The 26,142-nt window shown below is 45.8% G+C and overlaps 2 protein-coding genes across 2 annotated transcripts in view; one reads left to right on the forward strand and one right to left on the reverse strand.

Moving 5' to 3' along the window:
• hs3st3l (heparan sulfate (glucosamine) 3-O-sulfotransferase 3-like) overlaps positions 1–7,539 on the forward strand; it is a 13,651-nt gene extending 6,112 nt beyond the window's left edge. Inside the window, exons 2-3 of the mRNA XM_030341084.1 lie at positions 5,315–5,544; positions 5,916–7,539. Of these exons, the coding sequence (XP_030196944.1) occupies positions 5,315–5,544; positions 5,916–6,304 (619 nt within the window). The 3' untranslated portion in view covers positions 6,305–7,539. The remainder of the gene's footprint in view (positions 1–5,314; positions 5,545–5,915) is intronic.
• Positions 7,540–10,052: 2,513 nt separating this feature from the next.
• Positions 10,053–23,500, reverse strand: gsg1l2b (gsg1-like 2b). The gene is made up of 5 exons (XM_030340981.1): positions 23,010–23,500; positions 22,422–22,469; positions 18,105–18,257; positions 11,831–11,942; positions 10,053–10,935 (listed from the first exon to the last, which is right to left on the reverse strand). The coding sequence occupies exons 1-5, from the start codon at positions 23,305–23,307 to the stop codon at positions 10,614–10,616; spliced, it is 933 nt and encodes a 310-aa protein (XP_030196841.1). The 5' UTR covers positions 23,308–23,500; the 3' UTR covers positions 10,053–10,613.
• Positions 23,501–26,142: the final 2,642 nt, after the last annotated feature.

A 26,142-nucleotide genomic window follows, 5' to 3' on the forward strand; every position in this document is an offset into this window, starting at 1 on the left:
CTTGTGTGTGAGTGTGCAAGCATGTGCGCATGAGTGTGTGCATATTAGAGTGTAAGAGTGTGTGCATATTACTGTTTTTGAGTGTGTGTATGGGCGTGTGTTTGTTTGTGTGTGTGTTTATGTGTGTGTGTGTGTGTGTGTGTGTGTGTGTGTGTGTGTGTGTGGGGTGCAGGTGTGGTGCGTCCCGTCCCAGCACCGTATCTCCATCAGGCCCAGACGGATGGGTCCATCTAGCGCTCATTAAGGGCCTCTCCTGGGGCCCTCGGTGGGGAGGGCTGTTGGGTTTAGGGGAGGGGGGAGGGGGGCCTCCCTATGATGGATGTCTCCTGGAAGTGGACATAGCAAAACCACAATGGGCCCCCCCCTCCACTCACTCACACACACACACACACACACACGCACGTACGCACGCACGCACGCACGCACGCACGCACACGCACGCACGCACACACACACACACACACACACACACACACACACACACACACACACACACACACACATGCATGCACTAACTGACACGCACACACATACGCACGCATGTGTGCGCACAAACACTCAGAAATACCCACACTCTCACGAATACACAAACACACACTCAATCCCACATGCATGCTCATACACACATATGCACACACACTCACGCACATACACACACATTAAAAAACAGACCCCCCTTACCCCCACCACACACACACTCCCAAACACAGCCCCTCCCCCCACACACACACACACCCACACACACACTCAAACATGCCCAAACACCCCAACACACGCGCCCACACAGCGTGGTATTTGAGGGGGCTCCAGAGGGGTGGGGGTCTTTAAACTCCACCTGACGCCCCCCCCATGCCAGCTGAGGTCTGGGGTTCCTCCATCAGCTCAGACCGACGGGGCTCCCTCTCTCTGCCAAAGACCCTTCATCATGTGCCCCGCGTAGCCCCACACAGCTGCACAGGTCAGCCATGGTTAAGACCCATCTCTTCACCCAACTGCGCCCTATTTCTAGAGACTTTACTGATCTAAACACATCTAATGTCTTGAGACGCTTGTCTATATTTTTGTATTTTTTATTTACTTGCTTGCAAGTTTTTAGTAAGACCACATATAAAGTCAACTGTGGATTACTGTCAACGGGCTGAATGTCGGGGGTCTTAGGATCGGCACAAAAAAGGCAGCAGTCAGGCAAAAATTACTTTGATTGCTTTGGCATCACAATCACCCTACAATAATGCTTCATCAAAGCTGCTTTACAATCATTTTACTTATTTTTGTCAAATATGTTGTACGTCGTCTTGGACAAAGGCGTCCGTCAAATGAAATTACACCAACTATGTATCAACTCCCACTACAGCCGGTGAAGGGGAAAGGGTTTAGGAACACACTGGCAAGAGATAGCTTAGCATTGAGTCTAAGAGTTAGCGTAGTTTAACACCGTCTCTATTGAAGGGTGTCACCTCAATCACAGCATCACGGAAAAGTTAGAGGTTAGGAGATGTCGAGCATCTAGAATGATCTCTGAATGTGTTTGTGTGAGTTTGTGTGAATTGTGTGATATAGCGTGTGAATTATGTTATGTATGAATTTATAGGATGTGATATATGATGTCTAGGATGTTCTGTAGGATGTGCCATGTGATGTGATGTGATATTGTATTTAATTGGTATAATATAGGACATTTATTTGGATGTGATAAAGGATGATTCATGGGATGGGATACATGGCGATTTATAGGATGTGATATATGATGTCATATAAGACGGGAAACGGCATTTTGCAAACATGTGCGCAAAACCACCTTTTTTTTTATTGTTCCATGCTGGGCCTTGTTCTGGAGATCAATAACCAGAGGGGCTGGGGCAGGCCCTAGCAAGCCCACAAGGGCTTACTAACCAGCCACTATGACGCCAAGACTAACCCACCAGCAGCTAATCCCCCAGGGTTTACCTACCAGGATCTTACCCACCAGAAGCTAGCCAACATGGAGCCAACCCACCAGGACCCAACCCACCAGGACCGTACCCATCATGCCCCATCCCACTAGAGGCTGGCCCAGCGGCGGCTCACCCACGAGGGAGGGCCGCAGGGGGGTGTTGGGGAATGGGATTACAGGAGAAGTGGCTCCTTAAGGCAGAGGCTTAGACACTCGCTCGCTTGCTTATGCTAATCCCCGTGTTCATCCGCGACATGTTTGATCTGACATCCCATAATACAGGAGGCCTGGCAGTCTGACAGAGCTCTACTAAACCACCAATTACCTTGCATATATATATATATATATATATATATAAATATATATATAGCTTTACATATATGTCTGTTGTTACGTTGATACAAGAGTTCCTTTCATAATTAAATTCTATATAGTATGATGAATATCATTTGACATTGAGACAACGCAAGACACAACAGTTTATTAATCCTGGAAATAAAAGCATTTCTTAAAGCTAAGGGTAGTGATTTGGAAAAGCCAGCCAGAATGCCAAAAAAACTCAGGCCTTTCTTCAAAGTCACTGCTCCAAAACACATAACTAGCTCACTAGCCTTAGCTGTAGGGCTACACTGCCTGGTGGAAGACTCCGGTCATGCACAATGAGTGGTGAGCTCAAGCAGGTAGACAGAAAGGCAGGCCAGCCAGTCATTACGTTTTGGCCAAATTAAATTATTGGATGCATTATTGAAGGCCTGCAACAGCCACAAATCCAGCATTGTTCAATGCTTTCTCTCAGAGCATTTGATTATTATGACAAAGAACTCTCTTTAACAATGGCCGTCCGTAGCTTTAAGAGTCTAAAAGTAAATGCCCAAATATGACTTGCATTTTTCTTAAAGCCGGATGAGAACACGTACTACAGCCACTTTAAAGCAGGGTATGGCTGCGTGTCTGCGATATTAATCCTGTATTGACCTGCTGTCTCCTCTCTACAGCTAACAGTGCTCTCTCAGGCGCTAATTAGCCAGTGTTGTTGCTCAGGTGTCGCTGCAGGACTCTTAGGCAGGAGCACCACCGCACCGCTAACCTCCTAACGCAGCCATGATGTACAACATGGTCTGGTTATTCTCTGTAGGTACCGTCACTGAACGCCCCAGGAAACACCAGGGAGTAGCCCACAATTAGATGAGAGTGCACCACACACTAACCAGGTCGAATTTCTACCCACCGATACATTGTGTGTGTGTGTACCTGTGTGTCTGTGTGTGTGTGCCTGTGTGTGTAATGGAGATTGAATTCCAGAAGTGCATCAGTGAATGGCGGAACTTGATGATCGAGAGATTTATGATCGTTTTGTAATTTAGGTGTGTAATGGGCTTGTAATGTGAGTGTGTCTTAGGTTGTTCATTTTGTAACACACATTGTGTGTGTGTGTGTGTGTGTGTGCGTGTGTGTGTGTGTATGTGTGTGTGACCATGTGTGTTCTGACTCTCTGTATGTGTGCGTGACTGTGTGTGTGTGTGTGTGTGTATGTGTGTGTGTGTGTGTGTGCGTTTCCGTGTGCCTGTGTACGTTACAGACAGTCTGTCTCTTCTGCGGTGGTATCAGCGTTAAGGGAAGTCCTGAGACTAAGTGCTGCTCACACATCAGATGAGATCACTGTGTCTGCGTGTGCGTGTCCGTGAAGCAGTGTGCGTGTGTGTATTGGATTGTGTGCGCGCGTGTATGTACGGGCATTGACGGGGGGCTCATGTTGCAGCTAGCAGAGGAAACAGAGCTTTCCACCCGAAGACATTCTCAGCAGGACGTCCGTCTGTTCTGTCTCGTCTTTCTGTTTGTCTTGTCCCCTGGATGGACTGCATTAATAAAGCCCTTTACAATTAGTGCATCACAATCACCCATTCATGCACACATTCATTCACCATCGCCGGTGTCCGTCATGCAAGGGAACAGCTAGCTCATCGGGAGCAGTTTGGGTTTAATGCCTTGCTCATGGACTCTTCCACACTTGGCTAGGAGGAGCCGGGGTTCAAACTGGCAACCATCCCGTTGCCAGACGACCTGCTCCAGCCTGAGCTACTAGAGCCCCCAGACATGTCGCGATAGAAGACAGAATCATGACGAGACTGCAGGGTCCAATACCGCGGTCAGACTCGTTGTCACTGTGTTTGTTTTGTCCACTAGGGCCAACTTGGGGGGGTGGAGTCTCAGTTAAGGGAGTAGTAGTCAATGTTGGCATATCGAGGAAGAGATACATTCAACTTATTGCTTGTGTGTGTGTGTGTGTCCGGTGTGTGTGTGTGTGTGTGTGTGAGATGGTGACTCAGGTGTGCTGGCAGGTGTAAGCTGAGCCGCTCCATCAGGGAGGTGCAGGAACAATCATCCCAGAATGAAGGCCGTCTGTTGGGCATCTGGTGGAGCAGCAGAGTGTTTGTGTGTGTGTGTGTGTGTGTGTGTGTGTGTGTGTGTGTGTGTGTGTGTATGTGTGTGTGTGTGTGTGTGGGGGGGGGGGGTGGTGGTGATGGAGAATAATAGAGCAGAATAGAGATCTAACTAATGACTCATCTGTTTATGTTGGAGACAATAACCCCCCCCCCCCCCCCCCCCCCCCCCACACACACACACACACACTTTGTGTTGGTGGTCTGTAGCCCTGTAGGCCTTTATAGATTTCCCACATTGAAGGTCTACTGTTTATTGGACTCATCTGACAGTGACTGAATGGCCTCTGTTGTGTACCTGTTGGCATGCGTGTCTGGGTTTCTGTGTCCGTGTGGGGTCTTTGTGTGTGTGTGTGTGTGTGCCCAAATTATCCATGTTATGTTTGCGGGGGGATTTTGCAATCAATTCAGCCGCAGGTACGCCGCAGACGTTTACTAATGACAATGTAGAAATACCTGGAGGCTGGTCATTAGAGGACAAATGGATCCCCTTTCTCCCTCTCTCTCACACACACACACACACACACAAACAAACACACACACACACACACACACACAAACACACACACACACAGATACTTTCACACACACACACACACACACACACACACACGCACTCCAACTCACTCACACACACGCTCACTCAGATACACACTTACATTCCACATAGCTAACTACTTTGAACGAACCAAAACTTTGTTGAACTTTTTAATTTTATAGTCCAAGATGATATAGTGCCCCTTTGTGACCGTGTGACCGGGGGGAGTACGTATTCTTATCTAATTGTTTGTTCTAAAAAGCTCCTCTACGCCTCACATTCATGCATCCTTCCTGCGTACCACGTACCTTCCCTGACTGTGGCGGTGCTCTTACTGCCGGTAGCTACACCACGTTCTCTGCCTGAGTTTAATCATCCAACGGCTCACCTCCGGCCCTGCAGGAGCATGATGCCCAAGGCCCTGGAGGGACAGATCGTCATGGAGAAGACGCCTCGCTACTTCGTCAGCGCCGAGGCACCGGAGCGGGTGCACGCCATGTCCCGGGGCGTGAAGCTGATCGTGGTGGTCCGCGACCCCGTGACCCGGGCCATATCCGACTACACCCAGATCATCTCCAAGACCCCCAACATCCCCCCCTTCGAAGGCCTCGTCTTCAAGAACCGCACCACAGGTTGGAGCACACTTTGCCATGACACTGTGTTTTGATAAGCAACGTCCCGATCAGTACTGTATCATCAATAATCAAATAAGCACGCTCCCTTTGATGATTTGAATGCTAATTTAAAGCGCAGTACTATTCTATGCCTATGTTATTTCATATAAATTATTATTATTGGAACATTGGTATTAGAATGGATGAAAAATCCCAATATATTGAACGGTTTTATACAGTTTAACAGTATAATGAGTGGTAATGCTATATTGATTGGTGAACCCTGCATTGTGAAGCATGCGTTCATCCTACCGGTGTATGTATGGAGGCCGCATTATGATACAGACATAGGCAGGTCCTGACGGTGGTTCTGTCGCCCCCCCCCCCAGGTCAGATCGACTCCCAGTGGAGCCCGCTGTGGATCGGCCTGTACGCACAGCACCTGGAGCGCTGGCTGGCCTGGTTCCCCCGGCACCAGATCCACCTGGTCAGCGGGGAGACGCTGATCTCCGACCCGGCCGGCGAGCTGGCCCGGGTGCAGGACTTCCTGGGCCTCCAGCGCATCGTGACCGACAAGCACTTCTACTTCAACAAGACCAAGGGCTTCCCCTGCCTGAAGAAGCCCGAGGGCAGCAGCAAGCCCCACTGTCTGGGCAAGACCAAGGGCCGCACGCACGCCTCCATCCGCCCCGCCGTGGTCCGCCGGCTCCGGGACTTCTACCGGCCGCACAACCAGCGCTTCTACCGCATGGTGGGCCAGGACTTTGGCTGGCAGTGAGCCGGCTCCTCCTGTGAGGGGATGGTCTCATTGGTAAAGGGTTGGATGGCCTCAGGACAGAAATGATGCCGGTGGGGGCACCGTGGACTGAACAGCCCCAACAGTACCCCCTGTGGAGGATGGAAGCCAACTGGACTTGAGGGGGAGAGGGGGTGGACGTTTTGGGGTTCAACCCCATCCTATAAGAGTTGGTCAGATCCTCCCAGTGTAGTGTTTTATTCTTTCTCCCCCCCCCTCCCGCCCTCTATCAATCAATCATGAGGTTTGAGACATGCGTCTAAGGAGGGGTCAAGGTTGTGTGTGTCTGAGGGGTTCAGAATGTGTGTTTCTGAGGAGGGGTCCAGAGTGTATCCGAGAAGGGGTTCAGCCATAGAACAGACATTGCTCTGACATTCCATCCTGCCACTGCCGCAGGAGGATGTAATGATGTGTTTATATCTGCACTTATACTGTGATACTGTGTAGAATAGCTCGGGGGTCAGGGAAAACGATGGGACTACAAGTTGGACTGCAAGTGAAACGAAAAGTATGATTCGACATGACAGGATAGTGTGTGAATGGAAAAGAATGACAGAGCTGCAGCTTTAACATCCACTACAACCTTTGTAACATCATCGTCTTTGTGTCTGCACTAAACAGCTCTGCGGTCGTAGAAGGCCGAGCCAAGGTATGGATCCTAGAAAGTGATTAACAGGAAATGAAAACTGATCACATCACTTTTCAGCCCTGCCGTTATACCTGTAACAGTCTCCGAGGTTATGGTTAAACACACCAATAGGCAATCAATGCGCAGATTGAGTATCAACCATCACTGCTGTGATTCCTGGAAAATGCTGGACCACCACTGGCAAGACGGCAGGGCGATGGGAGGATGAATGTTTAATGCCGGGGGGCAGCGGAGAGGCTGAGGGCACGCGGAACACATCTTTGGAGGAGCTCGACGGTATGTGACGGAGTGGTTTTGTATTTCGTGAAAAATAGATGTGGGTCGGAGTTCTGCAAAAGATGACCAGCGTGGATCGCTTGTCCCCCGAGAAACGCCGTTTACGAGGTCCCCCCCCCCCCCCCACCCCGACCAGCTCGTTGTGCAGGTGAAATGTTTCTCTGAGTCTACCTAGTAGCCTATGGATCCTCATGGTATCTGTGTTCAGGAAACTGACTGACTGCTGTTTGGGTTTGCATGTATTTGCACTAGTTTGAAAGCATAAAAGAAAACATTAAAATACTATTTTCTAGCAGAGATTTGTGTGAATCAATTCCTAGATTTATTTTTACATTAAATATATTTACTTGGTTATTACTATATTACTAATATATACCCGGTATATATATATTTTTCAATTTGTTTTACATCGATTTGTAAAAAGTGCACATCGATTCGCTTCTAACAAATTATTCTTAACTCAAAAGGGATAAAAGTGTACACATCCTCTGATAAATACGCAGGGTATGACCCCCCCTCCCAAAGACGTAAATGTATTAAGTATCTTAAGACTAATTATGGAGACACAAACAAAAAACAACAATATAAAAGTCCATTTGAGTTTAATTGACAACGGTCGTCAACGGTTAATATTAGAGGGCGCCATTACTGCTTAAGTGAGAGGCGAGCGCCCTCTTGTGGCAAATGTTCTTCCGACGAGGCCGAATAACGTTAAAAGTACTGAAATAAAAACATTTTTTGTGTCGAGTTATCCCCTAATTTCCCATTAACAATTTTTCCCATACAAATACACAGTTTTCATCCATATCAATTTTTTAAGGTTGCAAAAAACACAGTAACAAAAGAGCACGACTAAAAAATATGACAATCTAAAACACGGTCATGACATAATTCTGAAACCCATGCTCCAGCAAATCAAAAAGATATCAAAAACAAAAGTAGATCACTTAATATACTCAATTCTGAACGGGCTCTACTTCACATTCTTCTTTCGGATTAAGGAATAAATAAGTAAATAAATACATACATTCATTAATACACAATATTATACAATAGATATTTTTTCAAATGCACTTTAAGTCAATACCAATAACAACAACTGCAGTCTCTTGTTACTCGATATGTTTTTCTAGAATTCTCTGCCCTAATACAATTCAATGTTCAAAGAAGCCCAACTATTTGGTTGGCGTCTCTAAGAAAGGGCCCTGATTAAGTAGTAGTCGGCCTGTCATCTAGTAAAAACAATCAAAAAAATCCTAAAAACTAAAAACATCCGATGTATTTTACTCCCTTCAAAGACAAGGAGACAGCAGAAAATCCACTGGGGGTTTTCCGGCAGCTTGGCACAGATATATACTATCTACGATAGAGCATATATACATCAAATCAGGTCATGTTTCCTTCCTAACAGGGCTTTAATAATGGTGCTAATAAAAAGGGGATTTTCCCTCATTAGAAATGTAGTGAGGTCAGATGATGGTGTTTCGATCACGCTTTAATCAAAGGCACTCAGCACAGCTCCCTTCCCGCGGCTCCTTTCATAGGACTGTACACTGGCTGTACAATCTGCATTCACCTCCCGTCAGCCCAAAAAGTCCATGTACACAATCATGAATAAACTCTTTCTTCTTAAATCTGCTTATGAGGAACTCTTCAAATAATTAGAAAAAGGAGCACAATAGCTGGCCACTAATAGATTTTCAACTACAACAGGCAACGCAACACTAGTCAGGGAGTGGATTGAGCTACCTTATGTGGTAGCAAGGAGGCCGATAGCCATTAGCCTGCCCGGTGCAGTGAGGCAGCAGTGCCTAACGTGTTGCGCTACGGCTCAGTGTTAAACCAAGGGTTACAGAGGAACCGTCTGTCCTAACAACTGGGTTCTTAAAGCTGCAATATATTTTATTTTGCTATTTTTCCTCGCTCTATATTTCGTTGATTCATTTGTACATTGATTTGGTCGCATGGTCGTCATGTATTTGTTGGTCATTGCTACAGAGCCGGGAGGCAGGACAACCACAAAACTACAATCAAAACTTAACCTTCAGTGGAGGGCAGCAGAAGTTGCTGACAGCAGCTTTAACCATGTCAGCGTTTTCAAAGAAAACCTTGAACATGTTGGAATACAGGAGGGAAGGATGCAGACTCGCCAAACCCGGGGAAGCTACCGGACCCAGCTGACCACATTGTCCATTCTCTTTGATGAAGGCAACCCGTCAGCTTCTACGTGTTGGTGACTGAACAGGCTGCTGGAGTCATACTGACAGAGACAGTGACGGTGACAGTGGTAGTGGTAGTGACAGTGGTAGTGGTAGCGGTAGTGTTAGTATTAGTGGTAGTGGTCGTGGTAGTGGTAGTGAGTTGGGCTCTGCTGTGTGTTCCTCAGGTGGAGAGTAACGTTGGCTTGGCGATCAGTCCCCTCCACAGAAAGGACCTGGGCAGGTTTGTGCATGTGTGCGTTTGTATGGGAGTTTGTATGTGTGTGTGTGTGTGTGTGTGTGTGTGTGTGTGTTTGTATGTGTGTGAGTGTGTTTGTGTGTGTGAGTGTGTTTGTGTGTGTGTGGGTCTGTGTATGTGAAAGTGTGTGTGCGTGTGTGTGTGTGTTAGTGTGAGTGTTTGTATGTGAGTTTGTATGTGTGAGTGTGTTTGTGTGTGTATGTTTATGGGTGTGTCTGTGTGTGAGTGTGTTTGTGTGTGTATGTTTGTGGGTGTGTCTGTGTGTGAGTGTGTTTGTGTGTGAGCGTTTGAGTGTGTGTGTGGGTCTGTGTATGTGAAAGTGTGTGTGTTTGTTAGTGTGAGTCTGTGTATGTGAGTGTGTGTGTGTATGTGAGTTTGTATGTGTGTGTGTGTGTGAGTTTGTATGTGTGAGTGTGTATATGCGTGCGTATACGTGTGTCTGTGTGGGTGTGGGGGGGAGGGGTAGTTCACTGTTCCTCAACTCGTCTTTGGCCCCCTACGTCTGGCATTGAATTATAGTAAATGGAGTTCGATCAATACAATGCTAGACCACTGTACTTCTTTCCGTACATTTCTTTCCCACAGTGGGCGAAGCCATTAAGGTGAAGGTCAAAGGTCAGCCGTTGTGACACGGCCACAACAACTCAGGGAACAGCTTCATCGGTTCTGACAGTGTGTGTGGTTGTCTGTATACCTTACTGTGTGTGTGTGTGTGTGTGTGTGTGTTTGTGTGTGCAACACAAGTCTATAACATTGCCCAAAAATAAATGCCATTACACATACACATACACACACTCTCTCGAACACACTTTCTCTCTAACACACACACACACACACACACACACACACACCCCCCCCCCCCCCCCACATACACACCACCCCACACAGCTCCGGTGTTCTCCGAGCCCTTCAGCAGTACTCCTCCCCGTGGCGGTCGTGGGGGGGCAGGTCGTTGAGGTCCAGGAAGACGGAGGCTCCGGACAGCTTGCGGCCCCCGTTGGCGGTGGAGGAGGAGGACAGGTCCAGCAGCTCCTGGGCCGTGCTGGGCACGGAGCTGATGTACATGTCCCACACCTGCTCGGGGGAGTCCAGCTCCAGCAGCCGCTGCTTGATCTTCAGGTTCTTCTCGATGTTGCGCCGCTTGTGCTTGAACTCCAGGATGGTCTTGGTGTAGCGGTTGATGGTGGTGACGGAGGAGGCCATGCAGGCGGTGAAGGAGCTCCACGCCAGGCTGGAGGGGGAGGGCGGGGGGAGGAAGGGGGACGGGGAGAGAGATGAGAGAGAGAGGGAGAGAGAGAGAGAGAGAGAGAGAGAGAGAGAGAGAGAGAGAGAGAGAGAGAGAGAGAGAGAGAGAGAGAGAGAGAGAGAGAGAGAGAGAGAGAGAGAGGTAAAAGATTAGAGAAAGATGAGAGAGAGGGAGAGATGTGAGAGAGAGAGAGAGATGAGAGGGAGAGAGAGAGAAAGATGAGAGAGAGGGAGAGATGAGAGAGAGAGGGAGAGGGAGAGAGAACTCATAAATACAACCAAATGAACCCAAATACAACAAATATCAAGGAACGCAATTCTAAATAAATATATAACTGCACAGCATCTCTCAGAGAGAGCAAGAAGAGAGCGTGATGATCCAGCAGCTGATTCAGATGCACCGAGGAGTAGTCTGGTAGGAAAGAGAGAGAGAGAGAGAGAGAGAGAGAGAGAGAGAGAGAGAGAGAGAGAGAGAGAGAGAGAGAGAGAGAGAGAGAGAGAGAGAGAGAGAGGAGCAGAGCTGTCCCTTGTCAATAATGTTTTTAATTAAAAAATCATTCCTGCTGTTGTTTGGATTTGAGTTTCCATTCATTAGTTGAATGATTCTCGAATTTATGAATACACTTCTGAGATGCTATGTCCTACACACCATTTTCAATTAAATACACAAACAATTCACAGCATTGTATCCCTTGTTGCAGAAAATAGAAAATCACCATATTTACAACACTTACAAAATGTTATAATATCTTCCAATACAGGGTACCACATACGTACCAACGTAAAAGCATTTTTCATCAAAAGAGAATCATGTACTTGAATGATGTCATGTGTCAGAAGGAACACACCAGGAAGATGTTTTGAGGTTATGGGTCACCTACATGTATGACCAGCTGTAGTCCCATGTCTGTGGTTTCCAGTCCTCCGGGCCCAGGCTGACCGTGAGCTGAAAGGCTGTGGTATACATCATGTGGGCCACCATGCCTAGCAGACCTAACAAAGCAAATAGAAGCTCGTGGTGAATACACATGCAGTCCCAAATCTGACCACTGGGTGGCGGTGGCGCACTACCTTCTTCTGATTTAAAAAATAACGCTAACTCATTTTCCTCAGTTCTTAGTAGAGAAGATCCATGCCCATCTATCAGGGCCCTAGATTAAAAACCAACAACCCTTGATTCTATTTTGGTTCTAAAGTGTTGGCCTTCCGAAGTATGCTTTTCCTTTGCAACCTCACATTTATTGGGAGTAAAATAAAAAATGGTTGGTCTTGGAAAAAAATAATCCTTAATAATATAAGCTAATTATAAATCCGTCAGTGCCGCATTCGACAACGCCAAAATACTCCTGGTTTTCTTACATTGGTAATGAGGAGCCCATTGAAATCGATGTACCTTGTCTTAGACGTTAGCTTGAGAAATTCTGCTCTTGTTGTCCCTGACATTCAACAACCTTCTCACAGTGTGAGAAAATAACTGCTGAGTAACATTATGGAAGTAAAAAAAAAGCTACAATTGTAATGGGTTATCAGAATCCACTGAAGTTCAGCCTTTGAAAGAGAGACCACTGCTATGTAATATTTTTATAGAAATTCAGAGAGTATATTAAGTATTTAATAAGAAAGGCAATAATACCTTGTATTTCGATTTCATGTCATGTAAAAAATCTTTATTTCCTTCTTTAATTAAACGTTTCCCTGTATTTGTCACCTATGAATTGATAATAGCTAACGCACAAGAGCGGGTCAAAATAGCGGGGCTATTCGTTTTTAGGGTCAAGGCTGCCTTGGTAACTTAAGCTATTTGTAGGACAGACCATCCTTCATGATAACACGCACACACGCACACACGCACGCACACACCCACACACCCACACACACACACACACACACACACACAATCTCCTCTTCGTCTGCATGTGAGCCCGGACGTCCTTATCGAGCAGCCAGATTTATCTACGGGCTGCGCTCGGCAGTACAGAAGCAGTAGCGGTTAGCCTGAGCTGGTGAAAGGGTCGTCTTATCTGTGTGGGAAGAGCTGGGACAGAGGCAGCTACCGGAGAGACGATGGTGGAAACAGAGCTATCTATGTGTACAGATTAGAGGTCGGCGTGGGAACCAAGGCAGCTACTGAAGAACATTGAGTGATCATGTGATAACCCTCCTTGTTCAGTTCGGATGGTTCCTGTGGATTAGGGCAACGCTGGCGGTTGGCAGCTCATAGGAAACCAATTAGGGCTTCCCATTAAGAATTTCATAGTTTCATTGAACCCCCATCATGGCGGATGAAATTAGGGAAAAAACTAACAATTCATTTAACCAAGGGACTACCTGTCCCTGGTTAACCCCTTGAGGTTCTACGTCTCATTTTCAAGAGCATGGCAGCAGTAACGTAAGTTACGACCTCGATAAAACACAACGTAAAATAGAAAAACCATAGTGCAGCACATGGTGGTATCAGTTAAATCATTAGTATCTACAATCTCCAATAATTGTTAAAAAAAAAAGTTCTGCAAATGATGAGGAGAAACACAGTGCGCTGTTTGACCCCATACTCAGCTGCATTCTGGGAGATTTGAAAAGGACTGACATGCTGACATTTGTGAACACCGTCAGAAACAAGATGTCCCCTGATACATGATGTCCCCTGATTGTGTTACATAGTGACTCACTCCTCCCTCAACCTTTACCCTTCAGCTAGTTCTGTCTGAGCGAGACATTATGTCGGGAGAGAGATGAAGAGAGAGGTAGAGCGTGAGAGATCGGGAGAACAAGGTATGCAGAGAGAAAGGAGAAGACAGAGTGTGCATGGGTGTGCTACAGAAACAATTGTTTAGTTCACTGTGTAAAATACAGATTGTTTAGTTCACTGTGTAACGTACAGATTGTTTAGTTCACCTTGTGACAGAAAGAGTATTGTATACACTGTGTGACAGATTGTTTAGTTCACTGTGTGACAGACAGATTATTTTTTACAGTGTGTGACGGACAGATTGTTTAGTTCACTGTGTGACAGACAGATTGTTTAGGTCAATGTGTGACAGTAATATTGGTTAGTTCACTATGTAACAGACCGATTGTTTAGTTCACTGTGTCACACATGTCTAGTTCACTGTGTAGCAGACATGTATAGTTCGCTGTGTAGCAGACATGTATAGTTCCCTGTGTAGCAGACATGTCTAGTTCACTGTGTAACATCGAAAAAGATTGCAGTGCATGCCTCTCCTACCAGCTGGGACCAGAGGAGCTGCTCTGTGTTCCCGATCCCCCTGCCCTCCTCATCTTCAAGATGCCTCAGCTCTTTAATCTTTCCTGCTTCATACTGACTGTGTCTCTGCTTTCTATTGAGGAATAGCTCTTCCATAACTCTCGCCTAGTTCTTTCCATTCCAGTTTATTTCTAATCATCCCTGTCTCTCCCCCCCCCCCCCCCCGCCCCCCATCACCCATCAGCCTCCCTTCCCACTACTTGCTACTGTTGTGTTAAATGGCCTAAATTGGAATACTCAACCACTCAGAAGAATCAAACACCAGGTACCCACCACACCTTGCAGGAATGAAAGCAGGGTTTTCCTAACAATGGGATTACCACTCAAGATCCCACTTCTTATTCCTCAGACCGGCCCTGGTCGGTTCTGTAAGGCATCCCCACCTCAGAATTATCATAGCATTATGCAAATGGAGGCAGCCCTCGGTCACGGAGAGCGTGTCAAAATCCCGGATCCGACAGCCTTACGTGTTCCTCCATGCGAACATTCATAATGTTCCCTTCAGCCCGGTCTGCTCCGGGAACATCCAGGAACATCACTGCTCTGCGCTCGTTCTATTTCGTCGAAACAGCCTCTACGGAGAGGTTTACACCAGGGAGATCTTTTCTAGTTTGAATGTAAAAAAAAAAAGCGAATGTGCTTTCCCGATTTGATATTGAATCATTGAAGTGCAAGGTGTATGAATCATAAAAATGAAAGAAGGCACAGTGGGGCAAAATATTGTATTGGGTTGGTTTGACGACCGGTGACATCTCAGCTCGAAGTGACTTGAGGATGGCGCAAACCTTTTGCTAGTCCAACAAGACTGAATGGGACATTAGGCTCCTCTGGAGGTGGGTTTGACAATGGTTGCGTCAACTCTTTTACAACAGTGCCGGTGCTGGCTTGGACAGAGAAAACATCTCTTTTCATTGCGATCTTACAACGCTTTCATAAACAGTGCCTGCCTGTTTCTTTGCCCCCTTATTGTTTCTTGATTATGGGAAGTTATATTACTTCTTGTTAAAGTCTGTTTTGTCCGCAGCAATGCAAACAAATTATTATATTTGATTGTCACATGCAATAATTCACACATACAATTTATTCTGAATTTTACTACTCAATTCTACTCTATCCCACATTAAAAGCTATTTTACCTTCATTCCATATCTCGTTCAGGTATTTTTGTTTTAAAAACTAGAATTAATGTGAGAACATAACATTGTATAATATATACATACACACATAATAATATTATCTAGGCCGGTTCCCTCAAGCCTCACTCAAACCCCAAAGTGTGGAAACTTCTGGTATACATTTGGGGCTCAGTGAAAGGGAAATTGCTTATTTTTAATTAAACAGTTAATTGTATCAGCACAGTGTGAATGTATGCTGAACAACAAAGCATGTTTAGTACCAGAGAGCCAAACCCCTCCAGCGTCTGTTCCTCTTCCCCTACTCTGTTGGCCCGTCCTGAACTGTCTTCACTCTCACCCTGTGTTTAAGGGCTTTAATAAAGCTTGCTCGGGTGTCTTCTAACAGGTCCTCTGGGGCTTGTTACAGTCAGGGGAGGACGGACAACCATTAGTAATCAATTCAGCCTCGTAAAAATACATCCAACAATAATGCCTGACTTAATTTCCACTATTTTATGGGCAAAGCTGAGCTAGCTAGAAACTTTTTTCAACAGTATACCTTAAAAAATTAATTATTAAAGCGTTGGTAAACCCCTGTTCAAGCAGAACTTCCAGAAGATTCCAAAATCTGTTGAGGCAACACAAAAGTTGTGAGGGTAGTAGAGAACGCCAACACATTGGGTTCCATGGAAACAGGTACGCGTTGGAGCAAGTTATCAGGACGCGTCACACTTGGCCGAGCGAGGGAGCAGAGCTAATAGAAAATGACCCCTCTGAGAGAAGTCGTTCTTGGCCCGACGTAGCAGTTTTCCTGAATTTTGCTGAAATACACCCCCGTTTAACTGTGTGAAAAATAAGTCTGAAATTAAATAAATGTAATAACACTGAACGGGGCTATAAGTGAAAACGTGATTTGGGGTTTTACTTAAGCTTTAATGTAATTTTCTGAGACAACAAAAAAGTGTAAAAACTAAAACGCCCTATTCTTTGCTATGGAGACTAGCTCTCACTATTGAACAGTGGCGGCTGGTGGTTTTTAAAGTGAGGGAGGAAGGACTGCGCGCTTGGTTGCCATTGGCCTGCTTGCACTGTTGGTGTATGGTGGCATAATAATGTGAGACTCAAGTTGTTTCAGGGTGTTTTGGTGAACTACAAAATAGCAGGGAGGGAGTTATGTGAACAAAATGTATACAAAGCCACCAGTGGCATCACTGTAATTTGAGAAGGAAAGGATGCAAAGCATATTAGTCAAATCAGGCCTACTATTGATTTGTAAAAGTAAATAAAAAAATCTGGGCCTATTATTGGGCCTATTTTTGCCCTCACTGACTGAAGTTATTTAGCTATGTTTATTTTCAGTTACAATTGCTTGTAATGCTACCAGTAAGTCATGCGTACCTAGCAAACCATGTAGCACTCACAACACTGACGTTGCCATTATTTCTGATGACCTTGATTTTGGGAAGTGGTCTACCTCTTTCTGAATGAATGGAATGGTTTTTGTAATAAGACGTTAACAATGTCCTCCGTTTCCAATGTTTCCATTGTGCATTTAGGATCTCGTTATCGCAGATTTCACTTGCTCTGCGTCTCTCAGACTGAGCACCGCGGCAATGCAGACCGGGTTTGTTATCGACAGCGTTGCCAGATTGGGCAGATTTCCCGCCCAATGATAATTTTTCCAGCCTAACATGGTTAAAAGTAGCCCAATTGGGTGGGAAATCGGACCAATCTGGCAACACTGCTCAACATCCAGGGATCCTGCTTATTGGTTCATAGCGCAGACGGATAGATTTTTGCGCGAATCAGACTCCTTAAGGTCCCACCCACTCAGAGGAGGATTTTCCTCCTCTCTCCCATTGAAACCCATGTTATCCACCGGCCGCCAGTACTTTCGAGAAAATGAATGGGAGTGGACGGCGGCGAAGGGAGGACGTTCCTCCCTGAAGTAATTGTCAATAGGCGATAGGGGGTGCTAATGTCCCTTTACCTAGGGAAACAAACATTATATATTCAAAGGCAATAAAGTAGTCATATTTAAGGGCATTAATTCATTACAATAGTCGGGGCAATCTACATTTTTTATTCTCAACAATTTTAGGGAGGATCTTCCTCCCTCTCCTCAATGGAGAAGCCTCCACTGCTATTGAATCACCGCCACGGATCGTTTTCACAGAGTGGATTAAAAAGAAGGTCACTACTAAGTCCTCTGTTAACAAAAGAAGGACGGAGTACTGTTGGACCGGCATGTGAAGTGTGCTGATACCACGGAGTACATGAATAAAAGGTGATGCATTAACAGTGTAAGAATGACACACTCTAATTATAGTTTCATTTGAAGCATTGCAGAATGTGTTATTGATTGTGTGTTATTCTGTGAATGTTGTTTTTCCCTGTAACTAACTTGAAACCTGAAATTATTTTTTGGTACAATTTCCATTGTATCTGTGATAATGTGTTGACCAATTTAGTTTGCCTTTCTTGGCAGTAAAAATACGGTCAACTTATTCAAAGTAATAAGAAAAAATAAACGTGAATCAACACAACACCGTTTTCTTTATAGATTAAAGCAGTTAATTACTGTTTGGAGGTTTTTTAAACAATAATAGTAGCAGGAAATAAGCAATGCTGGTCATCATCATAACAACCCTCATCATCATCCTCAAGGTCAACATCATCATCATCATCATCCCCATCACCACCATCACCAATAACACCAACATCATCATCACCTTCATCAAAATCAGGGGAGTGCCCCAGGAGCACGATCTTTACCTGACAGAACGGTGAAGATGGCGGCGAAGGCGTTCAGCTTGAGACCATCGATGACATTTCCAATCTGACACACTTCGATGGACATTAGGATTCCCCCGGTGGCCAGCAGGAGAATATACAGGCACTCGGCCACAATACACAGCCAGAGCACGCCTAGAGAGGGAGGATAACATTGGAAGAACAATTGGCAGAACCGATTAGGGAGGAGAAGTAATTAGCGGGAAAGAGGAGGAGGAGGAGGAGAGGGAAAAAGGAGGAGGAGGAGGAGGAGGAGGGGGGGTTGGAGAAGGGAGAGGGGGAGGGAGGAGGAGGAGGGTGAAGGTGGACCCGTGGGAATGGAGGAGGGGGTGGAGAAGGGGGAAGGAGGAGGAGCAGGGTTTGGAGAGGGGAGAGGGGGAGGTGGAGGATGAGAAGCTGGAGCGAGGAGGAGGGGGTGGAGAAGGGGGAAGGAGGAGGAGCAGGGTTTGGAGAGGGGAGAGGGGGAGGTGGAGGATGAGAAGCTGGAGCGAGGAGGAGGGGGTGGAGAGGGTGGAGGAAGGCAGATGGAGGAGTGTGGAGTGGATGAGGAGGGGGACAGATGTGAGAGGGAGAGAGGTGAAATTGATTTAAAAAAAAATATGACCAGGGGAGGGGAGGAATGGGAAGTAAGGACAGAGATACCAAAGGGAATGTAGGTGTGTGTGTGGGTGTGTAGGATGTGTGTTTGCGTGTGTGTTAGGTGTGTGTAAGACGTGTGTGTGTGTGTTGAGAAAGCTGGCCTGGTGACCCGCTCACCCATATCATTAACCTTCTCTGTCAGCGAGACAGAGATGATACATCACCGGCTGAGACACAGAGCACCTTGAGTAGACGTAGACACACACACACACACACACACACACACACACACACACACACACACACACACACACACACACACACACACACACACACACACACACACACACACACACACACACTCACACACACACATTGAAACACCAGCTACAGAGGTTCCAAAAGATGACACCGACACCTATATAATCCAAACTATCCAAGGGCGCTTTAGGTAGTAATTACATCGTCAGAAGGATATCTGCCTGACATAATATGACTTGACGACTGATACTTCTCTTAATACAAATATCATCTAGCGGATGAAATCATGTATTTATATGTTGAAATATAAACACGTTGGAGCAAATCCTTCAACATTTATAACACATGTGAAAATGGTAGGGAAATAAAAATAAAAACCTTGTCTTTAAGGGACTTGACAGTATGAACGACAGAGAAAGAGAACATATAAATTTCAATTTATGACGACAAGATGTGAAAACGTGAAATAACCATAACACATTGATGAATGATGTATCCACGACGCGTATACTTAATATGTTGTCAGGAAATGTCCAATAGTATATAGAAATAGATAACAACTTTATTGATCCCTGAAAAAAGAAAGAATCCTCTCAAAGTCAGCTAGTCCTCTCAGGATGGCGTGGTGTGCTCTCCCCTCCCCCACTGGTTGTTTTGAGCAGTCCGTACTTCCTCAAAGTCTGAGGCACAGTCAACAGGCACCATTGCTGTAATGTGAGTGGCCTGGCTTGTCTACATGAGTAACTGGTTATTGGTCACTTGCTTGGGTATGTAGCCAGCAGTGAAAGAGACCCCACCCATTCAATCAGATTGAAGGTAAATAAGGAAATCCATAAACTGAAATGACGTGAGATTGCGATGGATTTCCTTGGACATCATGTTTTGATGCTTTATGCACACCTTGGTAACCCTAAATAACATCGTTAGAAGTCAATTACGAACTCAAAGTAGGAACTCAAAGTAATTTAGTAAATTTCCTTCAACATGTTTGGTTATTCTCCCTTGTTTGACACACAGGATTAGAGCCGTACTATGGGATGTAATAATCACCGACCAATGAGGGAGAATAAAGATGCAGATAACTGGAGCGTAGAATAGAGGGACAGACCTCCTTTCACACCTGTCACTCTCTAATACCTCCCAAGCCTGGTCACAAACATGCACGCACACAAAGACACACAAAAACACACACACTCACACATACATTCACACACAAACATGTACCCCTACACCTACACACGCAAACACACACACCGACACGCACGCACACGCAGACACACACACACTGGCTGGTCAATGAAGCCTCGGACAATTGGATATGATGGATAATCACGTCACATGTGTACATGTGTGTTTATGTGTGTGTCGGAGGGAGAGAGTGTGTGTGTTTGTGTCAGAGGGAGAGCGTGTGTGTGTGTGTGTGTGTGTGTGTGTGTGTGTGTGTGTGTGTGTGGGTGTGTCTGTGTGCATGGAAAGAGAGAGATAGCATGTTTGTGTGCAATAACCCGCAAGGCATATCCTTTCATACTCCTACAGCTTTAGGCAAGGCTAAAGCAGTAGGCTGACCTACAGCTGTAGGCTTGCCTACAGTCTGTCTGCTGTAGCGGTATCAGTGACACAGCATCGTCCAGACACAACGCGATGAGCATCGCTAAACAAGAACTCAATCGCCACCGGGGGGGAAATCTGTCTCCTCTGTGTACGTGTTGACATCAACTAGGACACACCTCGGTCACTGTGCTGCAATGAGGTGTCATACCATGTCAGGTCTCTCCAACTGAACGTCCTAGTGTTGACCTTCACAGGATAACGTGTCATCCACGGTGTGCACTGAATGACATGTGATCGACAAAGCATCTCTTGATTCACTTATTATTAAAAATGCACAGAGTTTGAAAAAAAACCTTCACTGCAGCTTCCCACTTTAACATTGTAGCTAATCATTGAGTGAAATGGATGTGGAGGCTGTTTGTTTAACAGGGTTTGTGTTCAATAAGTGTTTGGAGGAACAGTACGGGGACTGGAGGAGACAGCGGTTTGGAGGCAACAACAATTTGGTTTGTAATCAAAAAGGGCTGGATTGGCTTTCGCCTGAATTGATCCACGTGCCTCCATCTTGATTAATTCAGGGCTATGTTGTTGATGTCCGACCCTCTGGTCACACGGGAATAACACAGGCAGGGGTGGGGTTCTTGTGCCACAACTATGCTTCATAGTGAGACACAAGCATTTCATTTTCACACATTGAGCCTTAGTTGGGATTGGCTATAAAAAGTGGCTGTTGAAAAGTGCTGACTGGTCACATTGTGTGTTGTGGAAACCGGGAAGCCATCCGCCCCATTCTTCACATGTCGTCGCCTTGTGATTTATGTCCCCGTGGCCGAGGCGTTTTCAACCGTCAAATGTCGTCATCGATGGTTTTCTTAATAATTGAAATGGCTCTAGACATCTGTCCCGCCTCCCAGGGTCCTGAGGCACTTAAACCCAGTATTCATTTTTATTTTGTTGTCCGGGTTGATCGATGAGGCCGAGGTGACCTTCCTCCGCACGTGGAACCTACGCCGGTGTCTGGGTCCACTTATCCGGGTTAAACTGGATATTTATTGGTCACATTTCCAACTCGTATTGTGTATTGATTGACGGATGGATGGATTAGGCATTAGGCATGGCGGACACGCCATGCCTAATGCCTAATCCATCCATGTCCTGATGTGAAGGACAGAGGTCTTCATGAACCCTGGTCAGATTTTTCCTCACTGCGTATCAGATAACATACCCGTTCTCCTACACATGAAGAACGTCACGATGTCCATGAAACCTTTTGCCTGCTTGTACCGGGAGGCATGGAGCTTGTGTTCAAATGACGACCATAAAAGGAGAATGGATTGCACACGCAATCAGTGTAACCGAGTCAATCTAGTTTTCCGACTCGCGTCGTAAATGAACATCTAAAGTACACCTCAAGTAGCCCGTGTGCAACGGACACGTTAGAGAGATACGACTACACAACGGACCCACTGTCACTTACACACCGGATGAGTATGTATGGAATAGTGCATGATTTATGGTTGTTGGTTGCTATGCGTGTACCACTGCCAGAACAACCTTTTCACAGAGCTACGGAGGACGATATTGTAATCTGAATCCAATTGATAATTGATATGATATATCTGGTGAAACCAATGAGACTGCTGATTTAGGTTGTATTGGCTCAAATTGTGTATTTAGACACAATGACTTTGGCCGTTTTACATTTCTTTGTTTTTATGAATTGCATGGATACCTTCACTCAGTTGTATGAAGCCATCATCAGCATTATTATGATTACACTCACATGTTACATTAATGTGCAGTGAATTAATGTTAGCGTCTAAATATCCACATTAACTCTGATAGGTCAGTTCTTGTATTGGCTAGATTTACCACACGGTAACGGCTGGTTTGGGTTTATTAACTGACCTCTTTCATTTGAAGGCGCCACATACAAGAAACTTCTGCAGTTTTCACCTGAAAAAATGGAGAACACATGTCAAACTTAGCTGCTGGGGACATTCTTTTTTCAGAAATGTCCATAACAATAAACCGAAAACATACACATGTCTGATACAAAATTCAAAAATCTACCTGAAAGCAAAGAAGTAAAAAAGACATGACCATATCTGGGGATTTGTCAAATGTCAGAAAGAGGAGGAAAAAACGGTTCAACCAGCATTTATAGTTGTCTATCCACCGGGTCTGCCAATAACTTGACAGAATTGTAGTAACGTCCAGTAACAGATATTAATGTCCCAGCTCCCAGCTTGCTTGGAGTAGGTTTTTTAAATAAAATAAAGCACTATTGATGCAATGCGGATCATGAATTGCCATTTCAGTCGATCTTAGTCGTTTAGACTTAACTTGCATACACACATAGCCTGCAGTTTCTAGAAATAAACAAAATATGATACATAACAGTGTACTTTTAGCAACATTTTTATCTAAAAAAAAACGAAGAGAATTTACGCTTTGGAAGTTATTCTCGTCCCCAAGCGCGGGAAAAAAACTTACCCGTCATGTTGACGTTCTGCTCGCACGAGAACCAGATGCCCGTGTGAAACTTCCTCATCAGGTACTTGTCCTCGCCCGTTTCCCAGATGTACTGGACCAAGCGGGTGTCATTGAGGTTAGAACTGTTAAACCTGATGCAAAACGACTGTCTGGTCGTGATGGGTCCCGTGCAGAACGGCTTCACCACCTTCCGCGTGCCCTCGCACCAGTAGCTGGTGGTGAGCGCGCACATCGCGAGGAACAGGGCGAGGAAGTTCAAGGTAAGAGCCAGGGAGGCTCTCCGTCGCCGGTCTAGCATTGTTGTGGAAACCCGGGATGAAATCCGCACTAATCCTGACGTTTATTAACACTGCTACTTGATGACTTCTTCACAAATCCTCATAATCCGTTTTCTTTTTATCAATGAATATATCCGACTGCGGCTGGTTGACAGTGCGCGCCTGGCTCGCGACGTTCTTCTCGCGCGTATGCTGCTCAGTTGTGCGGCTGTTCCCGGGTTTTGTACTCCCACCCCTCCTCACACACACACACACACACACAACACACACCACACACCACACACCACACACCACACACACACGCACACACACACACACACACACACACACACACACACACACACACACACACACACACACACACACACACACACACCTCCGCCCCTGGGATTGTCAGCTCGAAGTGTAGGCCTAATTATCACGCATTCTCGTCAGATACTTCGATTATGTATCAATTAAAAAATCATGAATGAGCACTGCGCAGATAGTCCAACTAGGTTATTATTATTATTATTATTATTATTATTATTATTATTATTTTTAAGGATTGCAGCTCCAACAGATCCATCCGTTGGAGCTGATAGAAATTAGATATTTTTTGAAATTCCAACTGTTCATCTCAAATATCTTTTAACCATACTGTGTGTCGATGTAAGTAATATCTGTTTGTGGCCGATATGCTATACATTTCATAAAGGTAGATTATAGATGTGTGTTAAAAATAAATGTCTTTGAGAGAGAGTGTGTGTGTGTGTGTGTGTGTGTGTGTGTGTGTGTGTGTGTGTGTGTGTGTGTGTGTGTGTGTGTGTGTGTAGGCTAACGGGACGAAGGTGGGTTATTATCTCGGTTAGCGGTACCGTCATGGCTCTCTTGGGATGAGAAGACGTTGTTCTGCAACCCCTCTGCCACCTTCCACCAATTTAGATTCCCCACTCAACTTGAACACACACACACACACCCACAAGGACACGCCCACACACACAGACACACACACACACACACACACACACACACCCACAAGGACACGCCCACACACACACACACATCCGCAGACACTCCCACGCACACACAAACATACACACACACCTGCAGACACTCCAGAATGCACACACACACGCTGACACCCCCATGGCCCCATACACAAACCCACACAGGCATGCACAAACCCACTCAGGTACACACACATATGCACGCATGCATTGCATGCACACACACACACACACACACACACACACACACACACACACACAAACACACTGCACACACACACACACACACACACACACACACACTCACACACACACACACACACACACACACACACACACACACACACACACACATATATATATCCAGGCTGCCTTGTCTTTAGTAGCGATGAAGCCGTTAAATCTGTAGTGCTCTCTCCCCTCCCTAGCGTTTCACCATCATTAAAGTGATGTGTGCACACTGCGCAGACACACACACACACCTCTCAGTCATCTGTGACCCTCTGCCTCCTATTTGTGTGTGTCTGGTAGAGTGTTTGTGTGTGACTGAGAGAGATAGTGGCTGTGTGTGCGTGCGTGTGTTGGTGTCAATGTGTGTGTGCGTTAGTGATTTGTCTCTCATCTTCTTCGTTTGGTAATTGAATTGTGGTTGCATTTTAAGGAGCTGGAATGGAAAACTGGCAAGGACACGATACAGGTGTCCCTATAGCTACTTGGAGCCAGCTGATCGATGAAGGGCTGCACCCACACCCACACACACGCACACGCACACGCACACACACACACACACACACACACACACACACTCACGTTCACACATCCTCAGCCCCTCACTCACACACCTCCTCTCCACACCTCCTCATGAAGGGCTGTACCCACACACACACGCACACACACACACACACACACACACACACACACACACACACACACACACACACACACACACACACACACACACACACACACACACACACACACACACACACACACACACACCTCCTCTCCTCCAGGTTGTTATATATGGCCCTCCAGTCAGCCCGCTGGATGTTGACTCCCCCCTTGATGAATCCCAAGGTCAGCCGGTGACACGGCTGCCCGCAGCGAGGGGCTGGAGGACGCAGCTCAGAGCCAGGATGTATGACTCCCCAAGGTCTTCCAGAGAGATATGGAGACATAAATAAAACAGGCTGGACACTCTTCTTCCTCCTATTTTTCCGCCCTCGCCTGTGGCGCGGTCGGTAAAGGGCAGCTTGGTTTAACTAATGTTCAACCGATATCCATTGTTCATCCACTTCCAGCTACTTTCCCTGTCCGTGAAATCGTATTGTAATTGAATGGAATAATAAAGATTGTGAGCTTATCTTTTTATTTATTTATTTTGTTCCAATTCCAGTTTGAGAAAAATATTATGTACGTATATTATGTTTAGAGGCAAATTTATCTTTTATTTTTTTATATAAAACTACCAATTAATCCTGCCCTTCTGTTCCACAACCAACCGACTGTTGGTCTCCTCAAAGGTCTAGTGGGTTAACGATAGGAAGGAGGAGGTAGAGTAATGTTTTTGACACAGCCAGACTCTCAGTCTTCCTCTCCGTCTCTGTCCGTGAGTCCTTCCAGCTGGATCAGTCCATCACAGCCTCAGACAGGGAGAGATGCACCAAGGGCAGTGATCCTGCATGCCGTTTTAATTCAGTTATTCTCATAATTAGTCCCACTGAAAGTACCAATACTCACAGCGATGCAGGCAGGCATGGACACACATACTCGACAAACATTCATGTTTGAACACACATACACACAGAAAAACAAACACACACACAATCATTTCTCTCTGGACAGGACGGTGTATCGTCTGACCTC

The sequence above is a fragment of the Gadus morhua genome, chromosome 18 (assembly GCF_902167405.1).
Source record: "Gadus morhua chromosome 18, gadMor3.0, whole genome shotgun sequence".
Taxonomy (NCBI): Eukaryota; Metazoa; Chordata; class Actinopteri; order Gadiformes; family Gadidae; genus Gadus; species Gadus morhua.

Excerpts from the sequence above, each read along its gene's own strand:
- gsg1l2b (XM_030340981.1), bottom strand. The coding sequence starts at position 23,307 with ATGCTAGACCGGCGACGGAGAGCCTCCCTGGCTCTTACCTTGAACTTC. Across the intron at positions 22,470-23,009 it reads GCAGAACGTCAACATGACGG|GTGAAAACTGCAGAAGTTTC; the intron begins GTAAGTTTTTTT and ends CCATTTTTTCAG. Across the intron at positions 18,258-22,421 it reads GGCGCCTTCAAATGAAAGAG|GCGTGCTCTGGCTGTGTATT; the intron begins GTCAGTTAATAA and ends CTCCCTCTCTAG.